We start from the raw sequence: 19,564 nt of genomic DNA, 5'->3' as shown, positions 1-19,564 counted from the left end.
CACTGGCTGCACCTTTTAGGGTCACATTGATTGGCCCCTCCAGTGATATCCAAATATTAGACATGAATGTCTGTATTTGGGGTCTGTGGGGAGCCTATACACATAGATTTCTAGGATTCCTTCACTGCAGACGTCCATGCTTAATTCATTAGTGCCAAAGGTGGAGCTACACAATATTGAGAGTGGGGCAAGCATTGCAGCACCACTGCCTCTTAACCATGTGGAGAGCATTGGTCTTTGTAGAATTTTTAAAAATCTTCCTTCCATTCATTTTTCCCCTTGGCAAAGGCAGAAGAAGCCAGTCTGTTTCTCCCAAAACTTTTCCTTCACATGCCTCTTCAATTTTTACCTTCTCTTGCCACTAACAAGTCTCTCCACCTCATTAAGTGCCTCTGGGTGGGACTTAATTGGTCACCTAGGGTACAGGACCCCAGGCTGTCACCAGTTAAGAATTTTTAAGCTACAGGTACACCACATATGCCAGGAGCTGCTGAAAAGACATTGGTTACACAGAACTAATCATGTAGAACTTCACAAAATGGTACTTTACTTGACTTCAGTAGACAGTGGAAGCTATACTCTATAATATCAAACATTGTGTACTGTGGGTTGCACGACCTTGCTCTTCATTGTAAAATTGCTACTGCAGATAAAAAAGATAGACGTTTTATAGTTGCATGTCGAGGCAATGTATTAATTTTTAAAAACTGAAACTGGGGTAGACCATTCTAAGTACTTTAATATCACATAGGGACATTCATCCAATCAAGCTCCTCCCCCTCCATTGCATCTGCAGATTGGAGAAAAAACATCAGCTGCCGAATTTCTTCTTGTCACATAGCTGTTAAAGGCACGTACAGGAGCAGTTGACGACACTACTGCAGAAATGGGTAGAGACAAAATTTGATTAGATTTGTTATTCTTCATTGAAGGGCATGGCACCATTTTATGTCAAACCATTGTATTCTGAATTATAAAAAAACCACACTATTTCCCAGCTGAGACACATACCTTTATTATCTTATGATACTGTAAAGAGAAAATAATATGATGTCAACAATAATGCAAGGGGTAAGCTGTACACACAGGGGAAGATCTGCATTAGCCTCCGTGCCCCCCTTTGCCTCTTGTTAGAAGATAAGAGCCCTAGTGGAGGAAGCCAAAGGCTCATCTTGCCCAGCATCCTTTTCTCTCAATGTCTAGTCAGATACCTATGGGAAGCTGGCAAATAGAACCTGAGCACAGCAGCACTTGTCCTCCCTCCATAGCTCTCTTTTTTATACACTGGTTACTTAGAGGCATAAGCACTTTGCAGACCCGTCACCTGGAGAAGAAAGTGGGCTTCTTGTTGCAAACAATGGTTAGTGCACACATGGCAGAAGGCAAGCTTGAGACAGAAGAGGTTCTCATTGAGCCTTATGCTCATACGTCTCTGGTGTGTGTAGCTATGGTACTTCTGCAGGGGATGGCTCATCCCAAAGCATAGAATTGTTTCCTACTGATTTTCTATTCTTGGTTATGTGGCTAAGAGAATGTAACTTGACTGCTGCAAATATAGAATAGGAGACAATATATTTTACATAAGGAGGCCAAAGAATGTGGATTTATCATTTGTGATGCGGCTACCAGTGACAGTGTGCTTTTTGATAAGTTAGTTTACCTTTCTGATTTATGATAATTGTTCTGCTCAAGATTGGCAGAGGCCTTCCTCTGCTCACCAGATGCACTCACCGATCCGCTCTTTCTCGGGGTCTTGTGTTTGCAAGTGGTCACTGTCACAGGGGTCTGGAGAGAATTGTGCTGCTGTATGTTTGTAGACTGGGACGTGGGTGGCACTGTGGTCTAAACCACAGAGCCTAGGGCTTGCCGATCAGAAGGTGAACAGTTCAAATCCCCGCGACAGGGTGAGCTCCTGTTGCTCCTGCTCCTGCCAACCTAGCAGTTCGAAAGCACCTCAAGTGCAAGTAGATAAATAGGTACCGCTCCGGTGGGAAGGTAAACGCCGTTTCTGTGCGATGCTCTGGTTCGTCAGAAGTGGGTTTGTCATGCTGGCCACATGACCTGCAAAAACTGTCTGCGGACAAACGTCAGCTCCCTCGGCCAGTAAAGCAAGATGAACGCCGCAACCCCAGAGTTGTCCACGACTGGACTTAACTGTCAGGGGTCCTTTACCTTTACCTTTACCTATGTTTGTAGACAAAGCTCAGGAAAGTTTCAGCTTACCGTGAATGGCTGAAATATTGCTGTATCCCTAACGTGGTAAAGGAACAGCCAGAAGGGACCAGGATGCTGGGAGTGTGTTATAAATGCATATTGCAGCAAAGCTTACACCACGCTCTTGGCATATAGAAGGGAAACTCAAAATAGCCAGATTGAGTGGTCTTGACCTCAGCTAAAATGTAGGCAAGATTGGCTGCAAGATTTATGCCAAACATGCCTCTAAATAGTATTTAACTAACCACTTTACCCACTCAGACACATATTTCTTTAGCGATTTTCTCCAACTTCTCATCTAAATTGGATTTTAAACTGCAGCTTCCTGTTTTAGAAGACAACAGTGTTCAGAAAATATTAAGCTTTCAGTATGCTAAAACATTGTTGCACAGGCCTGTATTGAAACACAGATGTTTGTTTATTTACCCAAACAAAAACAGAGGAATTTTTCCCAGCCCTCTTTTTTAAAAAATTTCATTTAAATTTGTGAACTCAAAGTCCACAACTTAAAAGAAAGATTTGTGTATTTAGATATCTCCAAAACACTCATTTCAATAGGCTTTTTCACATTGATATTCACCAACAGTATCACAAAAGTTGTTTTTTTAAAACATAACTGTAAGCAACAGTAATTCTAGAAACACTAAAGGGAAAAAAGCATAGCAATGTCCACAGTTACAAGAAAAAGTGCACATTACTTTGTCACAATCACAGTCATTACTTGAAAAACTATATGTAACAAGTAGATAGAAAATATCACTGATGCCTTAAACTCATTGTCAAAAACCAAATTACATAAAAATTGTACACAAAATAAGGCAAATTCAGGAATGCACAAGGAACTTGTTATTTAACAAAAACTAAACATCAGAACAGATATTACAATAAGCAAGAACTAAAATACTTCTCTCTAAATACATAAAAAATAAGCTTTCCTTAGCGCACAACAAAAACACAATTGATGTGTATTTGACATCATAAAATAAGAAATTAGGGGTTGGGGAAATCAGGAGAAGGGGACTTTGCTTAAGTGGCAGCTGCATCCTTTACAATTTTTGTACAGTTTTTAGTTCAGTGTTAACATTATAAAATCACATCAGAAGTGTCAATGGCCCTTTTCAGTTATGTATTCATTTAAAAAGAAATAAAGAAATAAATACACACAAGAGTGCAAATTTTCCGATTGTCACTTGCAACCTCTTCACATTCAATCATCTACATCCACTCACTACTAGAAGGACTTGTACAAGACAGCAGCAGCAGCAATCCTGGAGTTAAGTGAGCTAGCTTGTAGGAAACCACTTTTAAAAAAGAAATTTTTAAAAAATGATATGTCTTTTTAAAAACAACCCTCACATCTTTATTAATTGCTAATAAAGCTGCAACTCATTATGAAATGGAGGCAAAAATGGTTTAAGTTCAGGAAATGTCTACTTCCTTTGGAAGTCACTCCAGAGATATTTACGTATATTGGGATCCACCAGGGAATGGGCTGCCCAGCACAAAAAGGTACTCGCTGTGGAACAGATGTGGATTGGAGAGGGGGACAGAGATTTCAGAGAAGAGGACTTAACAATAACTCCTCAAAACATTATTTGAAAAATCAGTGAAAAATTTACCAAAGTAAAAATGATCAATTTAGAATGAGAACCAACATTTTTGTCTTGTTTTTTTTCTATAAAAATTACATTTTCTTTAAAATACAAGATCCTTTTCATTGCAATTGCATCCTGTTAACAACAGGGCGTTTGGCAACATTTTGCCATATAATGCAGCTTTGAGTCCACTGAGTCAATAGCACATTCCACTAATATTGCACTTGGATTTTGGACCAATTTTGAACCCCCAGCATCTTCTACTTCCATCCGTGTTAGAACGAGTTTAGCATTTCTAGCCACTTTTTGCTGTTGATGCTGATACACAAAAACAAACAAACATAAAGCAATAGGCTGGATATATTAAAAATACCTCAGAGATATCAGAGGTCCAAGTTCACTTGAAGAACCCTAACACACCAAGAACATCAAGAACAATGTGGCATTATGGTAATCAACTCGTCAACAAGACTGTGCAGTAATTGAAAGATCTGCTCTGGGAGATCAAAATGTCATTAGTGGAAATTCTGTGATAAAACTAGGTCAGCAGGATGCTGATGTCTCAGTTCTGCTGCAAAATAAGGTTTTCCAGTTCATCTGCAGAACGCAATAAAAATGCAGCTGATTCTCTGTATCCCGCAACCAGTTGCCGTACTGCATTAATTTCAGTTGGACTCAGCTGAGGTCTGGAGCTGCTACTGCTGGAAGATCCAGAAGTGGTTGCTAACTGTCTTTTCATACTGAGATCAGTTGGACCTGCAATTGACAAATGGAAGCTGGTGAAACATCAGGCGATCCTAATCGTGACTTGCTACTTACTAGACACATCTTGCTACTTACTAGACAAATCACAACCTAGACAGCATCTTAAAAAGCAGAGACATCACCTTCCCAACAAAGGTCCGTATAGTTAAAGCTATGGTTTTCCCAGTAGTGATGTATGGAAGTGAGAGCTGGACCATAAAGAAGGCTGATCGCCAAAGAATTGATGCTTTTGAATTATGGTGCTGGAGGAGACTCTTGAGAGTCCCATGGACTGCAAGAAGATCATACCTATCCATTCTTAAGGAAATCAGCCCTGAGTGCTCACTGGAAGGACAGATCGTGAAGCTGAGGCTCCAATACTTTGGCCACCTCATGAGAAGAGAAGACTCCCTGGAAAAGACCCTGCTGTTGGGAAAGATGGAGGGCACAAGGAGAAGAGGACGATAGAGGATGAGATGGTTGGACAGTGTTCTCGAAGCTACAAACATGAATGTGACCAAACTGCGGGAGGCAGTGGAAGACAGGAGTGCCTGGCATGCTCTGGTCCATGGGGTCACGAAGAGTCGGATACGACTAAACGACTAAACAACAGACACGTCTCAGTAAGAGACCAAATGTACAAGCAAAAAGGGACAAACATGGCTTATGGTGCAGTTGTGTACATGCGTACTAAGAGACAATTTGACAAAGGACTGAAGGTTAAAATTAGTGACTGCTTGATTGGCACATTTATTGTGCTAACTTATTCCATAATAAATTTATTAGTTTTAAAGATGCATCAACACTTTTGCTCATTTTGTTGCAGTGAACTAGCATGGCTACTCCTCTGTAAATGGCAGTTGGTGACTTCATATTAGTTCATATATTACTTTATTTAGCCTTTACATGAATACCCAACCTTACCGTTACAATTCTGTTATCAAAGTGATGATGCTAATGTGCTTGTGTACAAAATGGTCTTCTAGTTCCAGAAGTCTCAATGTTTAAACCATAAATAGATGGCAACAAAGCAAACGTGCATGTGTGCAGGGGGGTTCTTGTCTGGAGGGGGTATCGTCATGCTCAAGAACAAACTTAAGTAATGCACCCCTCATCATTGCTACTGCTCTTACTGCTTACATAGCACCAAAGTAAATGGCAGTCTATAGAGAGACACTTGCTCCCCTCCACCCTTAGCCCACACTCACCCACTGTATTCTGAGCCAGAGGACGTATGATGCCGCATTTATAAAGACAATGGGGTCTCAGCCTGACGAGTGCCTATATAGAAGAATGCCTGGAAACCCTATGTAAACTATTTAGAGCTTTCCATAGGCACAGTGGGATATGATGTGAATCATCATAATAACAAAGGCAATGTCAAATAGATAGCATCCAGAGGATTGGTACAGGGTTCCCAGTTTCATCAAGCAGTAAATTTCTGGGCCAGCCTCAGGGAATGCAGTTTCCTGGAGTCTTACAAAATAGCCCCACGTGGCTTCTAGTATAGCTGCCTGTGATTTGTGTTTTGAGAATGTAAAGCAGTTTTTATTTTTGCATGGTTTGCATTTATTGTTTTTTATTTTAAAAATTCTCCCCTCTCAAATGCGAGTTTTGACACAAAAGTAGAAATATGGGCCACCTGCAAAATCTGGGGAGTCTTCCTACCCTTCGGTGCAACTTTTGAGGGTGCACGCACAGACAGCATTGGATACAACTCATAGTAATTTGCCTCTGCCTTACTTTCTTGGTGTGTGTGTGTGTGTGTGTGTGTGTGTGTGTGTGTATGTGGTCGCTGGCCTTGAGATCATATAAGTCAATAATGATGACGCATAGCTCTCAATGGCACTTGGATTTATTTCCCCTTGCTATTTGGTACATGTGTATGGGTGTGCAGGCAGAGAACTTTGTTGTAGCTGGCGGCATGGGGTAAAAAATCTGTAGCTCTATCAGCTCCAAAAGTCACCAGCTGCCAGTGTTTGTTGCACATTTTTGTGAGTCAGCATTGCTTGCTCTCTCATGCGTACAGAAGTACAGTTTCTTCTAGAGCAGAAAATTAAACCTGATGTTAAAAAATCTTCCCTGTCACATCATTTCCAATGCTCCCTGGATATCATTTCTCTAGCCATCAGTGAGGTGACTCAGTCAGTCATTTATTTTGTAACTTGTAACTGACTATGGTTTATGGATTCATTTAAGTTGCATAGACATCACATATTTTTGGAAGCTAAGTAGTTCTTGTTTTAACTAAATCATTCAAAATGCTACAAGCACTGCGAATCTCCTCCAAGAGCTAGACGTTCATTTATCATATTAGCTGCTGAGTAAATCTGACATTAAATACACTGCTGGACAAATGACTTGCAAGATTTAACATGAGGTAGTTATTGCCTCATAAATTACTCATTGGCAGCATCAATTACTTAGAATTCTAAAATGCAGGTCAGATATATGATACGGCAGCTTATTTCACTGATCAAAGCACTGATGGCTCATGAGTGGCAAAGCCATATGTGAGTTATTTCTGCAATAACCCACCTCAGCTCCTAGAATGGGACACCCAGTTGGATACTTAATAGTCTGTTGGAGACAATAGGCCCTGGTAAATCCAACCATTACCTTTAAGTTGATCATTAATATTATAGACAATAATTTATAACAGCAATAGATAATTCTAAAAGGTGCAAGGCTGTCTAGACACTGTGATAAGATGTAAAATAACTTTTTGGTTCTGGGAATTAACTGTGGCCAGAATCCAAAGAACCATGAAACTAGATTCATAAACTAGGGTCCATTTACACCTTTCTTTAAAACAAGGGGGGAAAGCAGACCCCTATTTGTTGCACGGAATACTCTTTCTGAAACGGAGAAGTCTTTCCGAAACAGTCTATGAGCAGGGGCTCAGCTTGGAAAGGGAAGAATATTAAAAGGTTTTGTATCCAGAAGCCCCTTGCAGAAGCCTAAGTAGATATTTGTTTAAATTTTTGTTGTCTGTGATACAGTTTGGGAGATGAAGGCGCCACCTTGTTATTGAAAAAGGTGCATGTTGCTTATGTGTGCTACCTTCAGCTGAAAATGTTAGACAAGCAGGTGTTTGGGTTCACCTCCTGTCAGATGCTTTCAGGATGCTTTGGGAATCGCAACCACCACCTTTCACTGTGTCTATGGAGAAGAATACTGGAAGATTCCACTCACTGCATTGCTGTTAATATCTTTGCAGGCCTGGCCAGGCTAGGAAGAACTGTAATAAAACTGGCACGTTTCTTCCTCTTCTCAGCAGGGGCTGGGTTAAGCAGCTCCTACCACGCCTCCACTTAAAACCACAGTGTCCTGAGCTGCTTTTCATTAAAATTTGCGTAGTATGTATACTTTGTGTTTTCTTTGATTAAAAAGTTTCTCAATTAATGGAAATAAGAATATCTATTATAGTCAGTAAAGCTGCAAAAATGATTTTTAAACTCTGTGCTTTTATTTTGAAATCAGCGTAATTACCTATAGTTTAAGAATACTAACAGTTACAGTATCCATTATCAAATTACACTGCCACTCCTTTGTAATCCTTAGAGATGAAATTTTATTAATAAGTGTTGCCTTAGTGTTATAGTTGTTTTTACCAGTTGAAACAATGGTCTAATACATTTGTCTTTCTCCATTAGGACTGCAGTGCTAAGCATAATTGATGGGAAGGAAGTTACATTAAACTAACTGCTCACTTCTGAATAAACATGTATGAGGATCAGGATGAAATGCAGCAGTCATTCCAATATGTTGCTGCTTCAACTATCAGACTAGCGCCTGGGAGACCAGGGTTCAAATCCCCATTCAGCTATGAAGCTCACTGGCTGACCTCAGGCAAGTAACTCTCGGCCTAACCTATTTCAGAGGGTTGGTGCGGGGATTAAATGAGGAGAGGAAGAACCATGTATGCTACATTGAGCTCCTTGGAGAAAAAAGTGGGCTATAATGCAAATCACCACCACCACCACCAAGGGGATTATAATCACTTATATTTGCTCCTGTGCCAATCAGGCCTACATCTTCATGAGGCTCTCTGTGTGTGAAGTATTAATGAAAGCATACAAGCAAGCCCTTTAAGGTGACTGTTCTCCGTAAGTGGAACTCCCTGCTCCATGAGTTCCGAAAGAATCAAAACATCTTCTAGGAGCAATGCTTATCCTTTTCAATTTGATGTGAGTGAGCAGTGCATTCTTTTATGTGCATGCTTATTCTAAATACTGGTATATCCAATATCTTTAAGCTAGTATTCTCCATACTGTATTATATAGAGATAGGTTTTTTCTCTCAGAGAAGGAATGGCTGGTTAAAATCATCTGAAGTAATTTGTGCCCATTAAGACTGTATTAGCACAGGAGTACTTAAGTCCACAGATATGGAATATATTGGATAATTTATAGTCTGTAACAAAAACATGCAATGTTTTTCATCTTAAACACTGCCAGGATTGGGCGGGGGGGGGGAAGAGAGATTCATTCATGCAAATATAAATGCAGAAATCTGGTAAAAAATAATAATAAAACTCACCGCTGGTAGAAGCATCGCTGAGATTTAGCAAACCTCCTCCTAACCCTCTGTAACTATGGTAACTGTAGGTCCCATTTCCATTTATGTACAACACCTCCTGTGTGCTGGAAACAGCTGATGTTGAGTAAGTGACCTGGGTTGGTTCCTGTTTATATGGTTTGTCAGCTGGAGCAGTCTCATCCTGCAAGAACAATGGTTCAGCGGACAGTGTCAAATCACTGCTGCATTTTTATCCTTGAATGAAGAAGACATTATATTGTTATTCAATAGACTTTCCTTGCACTACTTTGAAAACAGGTTAAAGGAAATGTGAAACAAGCACATACAAGTTTTTTAATTGACACTTTTATCTGTCGGAAAGAAAACATGAGAACTCGGGCAGGTTATAGATGTCTTGTAGCAGAAATTGTCATTTACGGGTGTAGCTACAGTATAGTCAGCTCTATTCAGCCTATCAATACCCACAATCTTTGCTCTAAAAAGCAACATTGGAGAATCTCTGGCTTGTGGGCCTAACTGAACACAGTAGGATTCCTAATTTGGCCTGCAAGGCTGTTTTCCACAAGCCCCGCCTGCCTGCCCTGTACCTGATAAGTCATATGATATGGTTCTATGTTGAAAGTGGGCTTTGCAGACATTGACCAGTGGCACTTTGCCAATGTGGTTTGATATCAAACTGAACAGGTAAAGGAAGGTTTGCAGGCATCACCAATCAGCTGATTGTTGGTGCCTGCAAAGCACTGTGCATTTGTCCGTGCAAACTGATTTCAAAACTACATAGGTAAAGGAAAATGCTTCACCTGGTGATGTCAGGTGGCTGACATGGGGTAGACTCACCCCCGCCCCCCGCCCCGTCAAATTGGCCTGTAGGAATAATTCTGGGGAGATCAGAATTCAGCCCACCAATCCAGTTCCCCACTCCTGCTCTATGTTTTGTGTCATGGGAAACTCAGCTCTAAATGCAGGTATAAGTGATAGGCAAAGAAAATATATATATTATATTAGTTTTTGCTGGAAGAATCATTTGAGATTCTTTCAATAAGCAAAAATTACTTTGACAGCTAGAGAATTCATCTCCATGGGTGCTAGGAAGTGGTAGAAAATAATAGTAGGAAAGTCATCATAGAATCATGGGTCTGTAAGGAACTTGAAATGATCTGGCTCTCATGCCCTGTGACACACCAATTTGCTATCAGGGTTCATTTAATTTGTGAAGGGACTATGTGGGCTGGATCACACCTCCTTGCCCCCCACATTCAGCTGTATATTTTCTGTGCCTGACAAAGGGCAAGAGTTCCCATCTCACTAAGGGCAATTCTCTGCATTCTCCTACTCCCTCTTCCACATGTTCATTGAATGTAGAAAGGCCCATAGAGATGGACCTCATGGTTCCATATGTCATAAACATAAAGCTGGAGTGAATATAATCCACCATGTCTTAAAAGCTTTGTACTTTAAGACTTCTTAAGGAGTGCTTCCTGTATAAACCCACTCACCAGTTGGTCTTGTTAGCAGGCCTTACTGTCTGTGACATCTTTGAGGCAGTTTTGGACAGTAGTAGCTCAAAATTGGGCTCTTTCAGCAACCACCCTATATTTTTCTCTTCCCTAAGGAGGTGGGTAACCAACCTCTGATGGTTTTTTGAAAGCGGAGTAAAGGCTTCTGACAAGTTTTGGTAAACAATAATGCCATCAGTATTGTTTTCTACAGTGGGTTATAGTCTGATATTGTTGCGTTACAGTTGCATTCCATTGGCAGGTAACCTTGTTGGTGGTGCCACTACTGGGGGCTGCCTGGTTGGCACTGACCTGTGACAGGGCCTTTTAGGTGGTGTCTCCCTAGTTGTATAATGCCCTCCTTAGTGAGGTACACCTGTCTCTATCATTATTAGCTTTCAGGAGGATTTAGAAAGCATTCCTGTTTACTCAGATATTTGGTTGCTGAAGTATTGTTTTTGGCAACTCTGAGATCACTGCATGTCCTAAATTATACAGTAGTAATAATATGCTCCCTTTTTCATATTTTTACAGTAATCTGCAAACAATGCAACTTACATAAGTATTATTTTTATTGAGATTTGGGTTCCCTGTAAGGGGAAGGCTGATGACATCTGTTTCTGCTTCCTGAACTAAGACTATGCAGGCAACACATATCAACTATCATTGCCATCATTCAAATTTCTCTTCATACATATATGCATATTTTTACTTTGTTAAAAGGAACTATTTCCTCCCTCATGAAAACAGCATAACACCACAAGAGAATAGCTCCTAATGGCATAACAGCTACACTGATTTCCAGATGTGACCTGAGGCTTTTTTTGAATTTACAGTTTGATATTTTTAATACACAGGGGTGTGAATCTATTATCTCCATAGCAAAATTCCAATATGCTTACAACTACACCATCCTTTGTAAGTTCACCATTCTGACTGTCAGCTGATCATAATAAATTATGCACTTGCATGTGTTTGTGTGAATGTGCATTTGTGGATCAACACGCCTGCCTGTATTTTTGGACTTTCATTGGGAGCATGGCTATGAACTCTCCTTGCACATATGGCTATGGGGTTCCTGCACTTAAAAAACTACCACTAAATCACAGGGAGTCATAGAAATGTGGAATAGACAAAATGCACCATCAAGTCCAACTTCCTGCCTAAACCTAACCTTATCAGAGATCACTCACCCAATTTTTTTATACCCTTGAATATGTGGCAGGAAGGATATATGGTAACATTTAAGAGGTCTTCCATCAATTCTGTGGCCACAGTGAGTGCATACACCATCCTAAGCTAATTGCATCAATAACAGTCTAACCTGCTCTAAAAGATCTAAAGTGATTTATTACATAGTTTAATTTTGAATCTGTTCTATTAACAGCTGAATGAAATCTTTTAGATTCTATTTTAGATTCCAGAATAGACTCCCCACTCAATATCATTAGAGGAAGTGCGGTGTATTGTTTTGGAAAGTCAAAAAGAGACACTGTATTTAGGAATTCTAAAGAAAGCACATCTGGTGCAAGAATCGAACTGGAAGGATGCATTTTTCATGTAGGTGGGAATGCATATCCTCTTCCAGTTCCATCAATTATTGCATGTTACTAGCTGTGTATAACTGGGACAGGATTGGGGGTATTCTGTTTAGTGTTCCCAGTCTCATTGGACGGGGTCATTTTTTGCACATAGACTAGTAAAAATATCTTGACACAATCTTGTGTTTTTCATTAGTTTTAATTCTTCTGGGCTTGACCTAGTTTAAATTTTATGAGCAATAAACTTGAAAGCTCAAATTATGGAATAGTGTTTGGGCATATCATAGTGCCCAAGAATTCCTTTCAATTTCAATAAGGTTATAGAGTTGATGTGATCAGTAGAGATGGAAATTTTTATTTCTAAACAGGGACTAGATGCTGTTTGGCTCTTGTTTTGGTTCATTAAACCCCATTAACACTAAGTGTTCTGAGATCATTATCTGCTCCCAGAATAAAAATGCATTAACCCCACAGTATCATGAGGCAGTTAAACTGAATAACTCAGTATATTTTGACCCATGTAAAATCTGCCCCACCCCCTCTTTTTTTCGAGGAGCCAACATAAATTGAGTTTGCTACATACCCTAAGTGAATAGATGGAATAGTTTTCCAGGCAAAATCATACTTGTTCTGGTTGCAGTGCAAACTTTATCTCAGGCAATTAGCCCACTTGTACTCATAAGTTTGGAGGTCTAGTGGTTTTCCCTTCTCATTTTCTATCAAACTAGAAGTAGGTAGGGGTGGTGCCATAGTCCTGGCCTCATGGCAGCATACCAGGTCCCCTGCAAACCAGGTGAATGCAGTGGCAGGGTTGGGGTGCTGTGAGTGCACCAGTAGCAACATTATATCTCCTCCAGTGCCACCCCTCCTCACTGGCTGCTGCTATATCAAGCATAGCATGATTTACTAAGGCATATTCAAACAGGTGTTAGACTGCGTTGTAATGGCACCCTGATTGTGTGTCAGCACCCTCAAGCCAACCGCCCCCCATTAGAATAAAGAAATTCACACAGACACAGATTTTTTGTTTAAGGTTATTGGGCAAATTTTGGCCACAACTTTACTGATTACAGGAAATGTGAGCGGTATTGGCTTAGGCATTGGCAAAAGACTATATCAGACTCCTGCCCCCTTTGCAGGAAGTCTGTAAGGGTAAACCACCCAAAGGGGAGCTGCTTCGGGGGAACCCGCCTGCATCTCCCCCAGTATTCCCAGAGGCCTGACATGGCCCTAGCCCCTCAAGTGGACTTCACACAGGATCCAGGCCCTGGATTCCTTTAACGGAATACCCTTGGACAATGGAGGGGCAGGCGATGGCCGACCTCCCCTCTCCCACTCAACAATAAGCCAATGCCTAACCGCCAAACCTTACAAAGTTGTGACAATTGCTAAGAGGTAGGTGAAAACCAAGTGGCCAGTGCCAATTTGCCAAATGGAAAAAAATCCTATCCGGTCCCCATCCCAAGGTTTATGTCTGGGATGCTGAATTGTTTAATAGCACAATTCTATGCATGTCTACCTGGAAGTAAGTCCTACTGCTTTAAATGGCATTTATTTGCAGGAAAATGTTTTAAGACTGCAATTTAAATGTGATAAATAATAATATTCTTGCTATCCTTCCAAATGGCTAAGAGTTGGTCTACTTAGAAAAAAGCAATGTAGTAACCCACAGCACATGTAAAAATACATATAATGAGTTGGATCTAGACTGGTCAGTCTGTGAACAGCTTTTTCTGTTTGTGGAAGTGACTAAGGAGGCTCCCTATTGTAGAAAGGAGGGAGGTGATATTCATACTTTCCTGCTACTTCCTCATACAGTGGTACCTCTGGATGCGAACGGGATCTGTTCCGGAGCCCTGTTCGCATCCTGAAGCGAACGCAACCCGCCTCCGCGCATCTGTGCGTGTCACGATTCACTGCTTCTGTGCATGCGCGTGATGTCATTTTGAGTGTCTGTGCATGCGCGAGCAGCGAAACCCAGAAGTAACGCGTTCCGTTACTTCTGGGTCACCGCGGAGCGTAACCTGAAAACACTCAACCCGAAGCTACTTCAACCCGAGGTATGACTGTACACTACTTCTCATGTTACTCAAGAAGGCCATATTCCTTCAGAACAGAGGGAACTGGGGGAAAATAGTCCCCCATGCTTTTGGACACGAACAGAACTCCATCAATCACAAGACTGGGTCTAACTCATTATGAATTATGTAATTTTGAGGGAAAAGGGATCTAAGATACAGTATAGCTGGAAATATCCTTGAACTGTTCTAAACAGAAATAGCTCTTTAGAATTACTGGATTGCTGCAATTGCAAAAATACAAATGCACATTTTAGAGTTTTATTCTTAATAATGCTGTACATTATTATTATTGCTATATTATATTTGCCCACTATGTGAGTTTGTGATTATTTTATGTAATTAACAAAAAATATATACCTGTTTGTAAGAAAACCTCTAAGAGGTTTACAAACATATAAAACAAAACATTAAAATTCTTGATGAAAACAGTTAAAAACTGGTATTTATAAACATCAAAAGATGAACATTATAAAATGAATACAAATTTATCTTAATTAACATTATTCTACCTTTTTTATAAACTATGATCAGTATGAAGGCTGGAGGCAGATCTGATATAAAGAAGAGCTCACAGCATGTTCTTCAGCCATGCTACACGTTGGCATTCACAATTAAACTGACAGCTGAGCATGCCAGAAAACAAACATTTTGAAGCCCATCTGCCTTGCTACCACTTTCTGCTCTCTCTGCAGCAGCTATGGAGAACCTCTTATCTCTCCACAGAACACATTTTACAAAGTCTGTGATTATTGCTTGATCAGTCCACTGAGTCCTGGGTATGGATCATGAGTCTTTCACCCCCCACGCCCATACCTGCTGTCGATCCAAGCGCATTCTTTTCGCAGCATTTCTGCTTTCGCTTTCACAGGCTGAAGCCAGGATACTCTCTGCTACAGCTGAAGTAAGGTGTGAGGGAATAGGCCGTGACTATGAGAGAGAGAGAGAGAGAAAGAGAAAGAAAGAAAGAGAGAAAGAGAATAAGAATTACAAGGATCATCGCCAGGTCAACAACAGTGCTTACAAGCAGCACATAGACTGGAGAGTTGGTTCATTGAAATGTATTTTGTTTCAACAGAAAGTGGAAATGGAGGTTATCAAGATGAAAAATGAAAACTAGTTAGAAACTAAAGCTGCAGTTCAGCCACTGATCCTCAACTACATCCTTCCACCAATATTGTACGTGGGTATTCGTAAGCCGGGGTGGTTAACCCCGTTTGGGCGGCCTTCCAGCCCTACTCAACGAAGTTTCCTATTTTCCCAACACCTCACTGATTTGGGCAGCAGCCAGGAAAGCAGGGAATTCAAGCAGACACAGTGCTGAGGTAGCTGCATATGGCCTTGGGGCCAAAAGAGGTTTAGCCATCCTTGCTCTTAAGGATGCATTTTGAAGAAACACTAGTATATTCCCATGACAGACAAGATCTGGTGTAATATAGTGGATATGAGACTGAGCTATGAATTTGGGAGCCCCTGGTTAAAATTTCACCTCTGCCATGAACTCACCAGGTGGCCTTTGGTAAGTTATTCCCTCTTAGCCTCAGCCACCCACCCTCTGAATTATGGGTGGCGCAACTACTGACTTACCTTTCAGTCTTCTTGTAAGCATTACAGCTAGATGATGAATGTGAAGTGAACACTTGTAAGTGCTATGGAAGCATTGGGCAGGATTCACCTAACCAGCGGCAGAAGCCCTGCGCCAGGACTTCCAGTTGCGAAACAGGGCTTTCTTTTCCCCTTCTTCTTCCCTCACATGTCCCCTGAAATTGCCTTGGTATGTGTGTGTGTCATGAGAACCCCCAGAGTGGTGTGCCAGGGGAGGAGAGATGGTGTGTTTTCATCTGGCAAGCTGGAATGCTTGCAACAGACGGAACGACTGGAAGAGCACAATGCTGGATTTGGCCTATTATAGGAACATGCCTGATTTGAGTCTTATTTCATAATCATATTGGCATTGAAAAGCATGCTGTCCTTTTTACTTGAATGCATAGCAAAGCATTCTCACATATTCTTTGTATGTATTTTACCTGGAGAGTTGTAATGATTGACAGCCTTAGTGTTTAAGCAGTATGTAATGTTTGTTCACCCACTTGACTGTGAATTTCCCCATCTTCAAAAGAATTAACCCCCCCCCCCAAAAAATTAAGGGTGTGCATTAGTACTAGTCATCTTTATTATAATTCCACTATTGACTTGACTGATATACTTGACTGATAATCTACATAGCCTGCTTTTACTTCTAAAAATGATCTATGCAATCTACACATTCTCTGTTGTTTTATTTATTTATTTAAAGTGTACTTTTTTATTTTTGTTCAGTTAGCAACCCTGCAAACATAAACCTATGCTGAACATACAGGATATAAATTAAGTAAAGAAATACAAAATCAGAGTAAATATTCTTAGATAAATACTCTTTTTTTGTTTATTCGTGCAATTATATTTGGTTTGACAATACTTATATTTTGTACAGTTGATCTTCAGTCACCCCTAAGCCATCCAGTGAAATACTCAATGTAGACCCATTGCCTCACAAATGACACTGTCTTATATCTGCTACTTGCCCTTCACAAAAGAGTCAGTTTTCACATTAAAATGTAAATAACTGATCCAAAGGGCACTGAAATGTGTCTGAACCATTCCATTCACTTAAGTAGTGTTTAAATTATCTGTTGGACATAAATGTTGGTAAATCAATGATCAAAATTACACTTAACTATTGAAACATGATGTAGAAATAATATCTTTAATAATAATAATAATAATAATAATAATAATAATAATAATAATAATTAATAATAGAAGACCCATTTGTAATAAGATGGAGCTGTTGGAAGTGTACAATCACGACTGCTTATCAAAGTTTGGGACAGTTTATACTGTAAATAGAGGAAATTGGTTTCACAAATACCATATGTGAGATAAGAATCAGTCCAAATTAAATACTCTTAAGGCCCTTTGAGGTTAGCATGTAGTTAACATACTCATTTAAACTGAAGCTTAATCTGCTTTGGGCTGGATTGTGTGCTAAATAATTCTATATTTTAAATACAAATATTGCACTATATTGCAATATGGTGAGGACTCATGGTGAAGTGCAGGTAAGAAATCTGATGCAGTAGTAGTATTGGTAGCTACCCTTTTATTTCTGCTTTAAATTTAAACAGGACAGATGAGTTTTCAATTTTATTCTATAACTTTGAAATATTTTTGTTTTTTAAAATTAGAGCAGATGTTTCAGAGGGAAAGTCCATGTATTCCCCTGTAAAAATCTATCAATTTTATAGCATCTGTTGAAATTTTGTGCATATAGGGAAACATACAGTTGTACTCTCTACTTTAGTTCATTACTTTCATTTAAAATGAAGATGGTCAATAACAGTTCAGTCTTATATGTTCAACATGCTCCCAGGTTTGTATGTATGGGAGTGTAGCCTATAGTAGATTTGAGCATCCTCATGGCACCCTCCAGCTTCTTACTGTCAATGCACATCACAAATATCAGCCTTGAGCATTGTAGACTGACGCTGGAATCCAGTCTCAAAGAACATATGACTCTGGTGGCTGATCACGATTTTACTGTGTTTGATTTTCTGATATTACATTATGGTGGCCGCACAGTAAATCATGTGTTGCACCCTTCAAATGATGTTGTTTCATGCTGAGTCCACTAAACAGTATTTTTAATTTTTTTAAAAAACCCAAATAATACTATAAGAAAGCTGATACTTTGATTCATCCAAAGACATCTATTTGCATCACAGAATCATTAAATAATATACTGAAAGTAACACATATGAAACAAACAGTTATAGCCAATTTGGCAGAAGGTCACTCAAGAATCTAAGTAGAATGGCACACATACAAAATTATAAAAAGGCTGTAAACTGGGTATTTGTATCAGGGAATTTCCTGCTCCCCCTAAAAAGAATCAATATTGCCTGGTGTTGTAGGTTCAGTCTGAGCTTCTGAATCTGTTCATTTGGCAGTGGTAATTACTTCGTAGTAAAAATACTTGAGATTGGGGTGTAAGAATTTTTTATATAATAGTCTCTCAAGTGGCAGCCAGGGAAACTTCTATAAAACATTTTCTTATTTCCAAAGGCATAAGGGAAAACACATAGATACAACTGACCTTAGATTGCAATAAAATAATTATATATAGGGCAACCATTGGTTGATGTGCTGCACATCCGACGCTAGTTTTAATAGTGAAACCTATATGGCATGTGTTACCTCATTTGCTTGAATGTATAAAATCATCAGCAAATTTCTACAAGTAATACTAAGCATTTCTTTTTCAGTTCTATATGTAAATGTGCTTGTGTCCAAACAGCACCATCCACTTCAAAGCATTTCTACCGCATGTATATTTGGGATCTAAACCTTCTCTCAAACCGCCAACATGTTCTTCAAAGGAACATTTTGTCCTTAAAATACAGATATTTAGTGATTCTAGTTATGGAATACACAGTGGATCTTCTGTTTTATGCCTAACAAGTACAACTTCAAAGGTCTAATAAAATATTTTGTCAATGAAACCAGAATACCTCAAGCAGAACATGAATATACTCACCAACATCTTGTTACAGAATTAAGACTGAAAAAGGATTCTTGAGAATAGAGGCATATTAAAACACTCTCTAATACTGTAAAGCATGCAGTGTAAAGTAGCACAATGCGCATGTTTGAGCAACATTCTGCATTACAAACTGAAGAACAGCACTGCACTCTGTTGGATGTCCTGATATTGTTCTAATGTAATAAGCTCTCATATCCCCAGTAAATATATAAAAGGATTTGTCATTTTAAGACTTGCAGCAGCACTGCATTTTGACATCAGCTGTAATGCTTTTCATTCATTCTTGTCTGAGAATAAATGGAAGAAGCAAAATTTCAGTAACTGTTGGCAAAACTAGCCAGGGAATGGAGGGATGGATGAAGCACAATAGGTCATAGCATTATTTTGGTGGAGGACCTACAACGCAAATTAATTAGAGAATACATGTTTAATTTTTAAAAAGGGAAATTCAGTTTAATGCACAATCCACTTTGCTTACAATTCTAATGTTCTCATTCCAGACAGTATTCTACTTATAATAGACAAAAGGGGGGTGTCTATTTGCCGCAGACACCATGTTTAGCACAATTATCTAGGCTCTATATGACTGTACAGCAGCAATAATTGCCCAAGATTACCATACAGCCAAAAAATGTAGTTACAGAAGGAAAAGAGGCAACAAACACATGTAGACCAATTAGTAATCTCTTTCCTGCTGCTGTGCATGTACATAATGCCAAATCCTGTCCCAATATATTCTTGCCTCAGTGAAATGAGTAGGGTGACATGTAAA

General features: G+C 39.6%; 1 protein-coding gene across 4 annotated transcripts in view; it reads right to left on the bottom strand.

Annotated features, from left to right (window-relative positions):
• Positions 1 to 2,613: 2,613 nt before the first annotated feature.
• The window catches only part of NOL4 (nucleolar protein 4), a 117,742-nt gene continuing 100,791 nt past the window's right edge, over positions 2,614 to 19,564 (bottom strand). For all 4 annotated transcript variants that reach the window (XM_081013841.1, XM_081013840.1, XM_081013843.1 and 1 more), the window contains 3 exons: positions 15,027 to 15,140; positions 9,096 to 9,276; positions 2,614 to 4,565 (listed from right to left, as the gene is read on the bottom strand). In XM_081013841.1, coding sequence (XP_080869967.1) covers positions 4,372 to 4,565; positions 9,096 to 9,276; positions 15,027 to 15,140 — 489 coding nt within the window. In that variant the 3' untranslated portion in view covers positions 2,614 to 4,371. The remainder of the gene's footprint in view (positions 4,566 to 9,095; positions 9,277 to 15,026; positions 15,141 to 19,564) is intronic.

The sequence above is a fragment of the Podarcis pityusensis genome (genome assembly GCF_964106645.2).
Source record: "Podarcis pityusensis genome assembly, chromosome: 7".
Taxonomy (NCBI): Eukaryota; Metazoa; Chordata; class Lepidosauria; order Squamata; family Lacertidae; genus Podarcis; species Podarcis pityusensis.
This window is presented reverse-complemented; position numbering and strand designations above follow the sequence as displayed.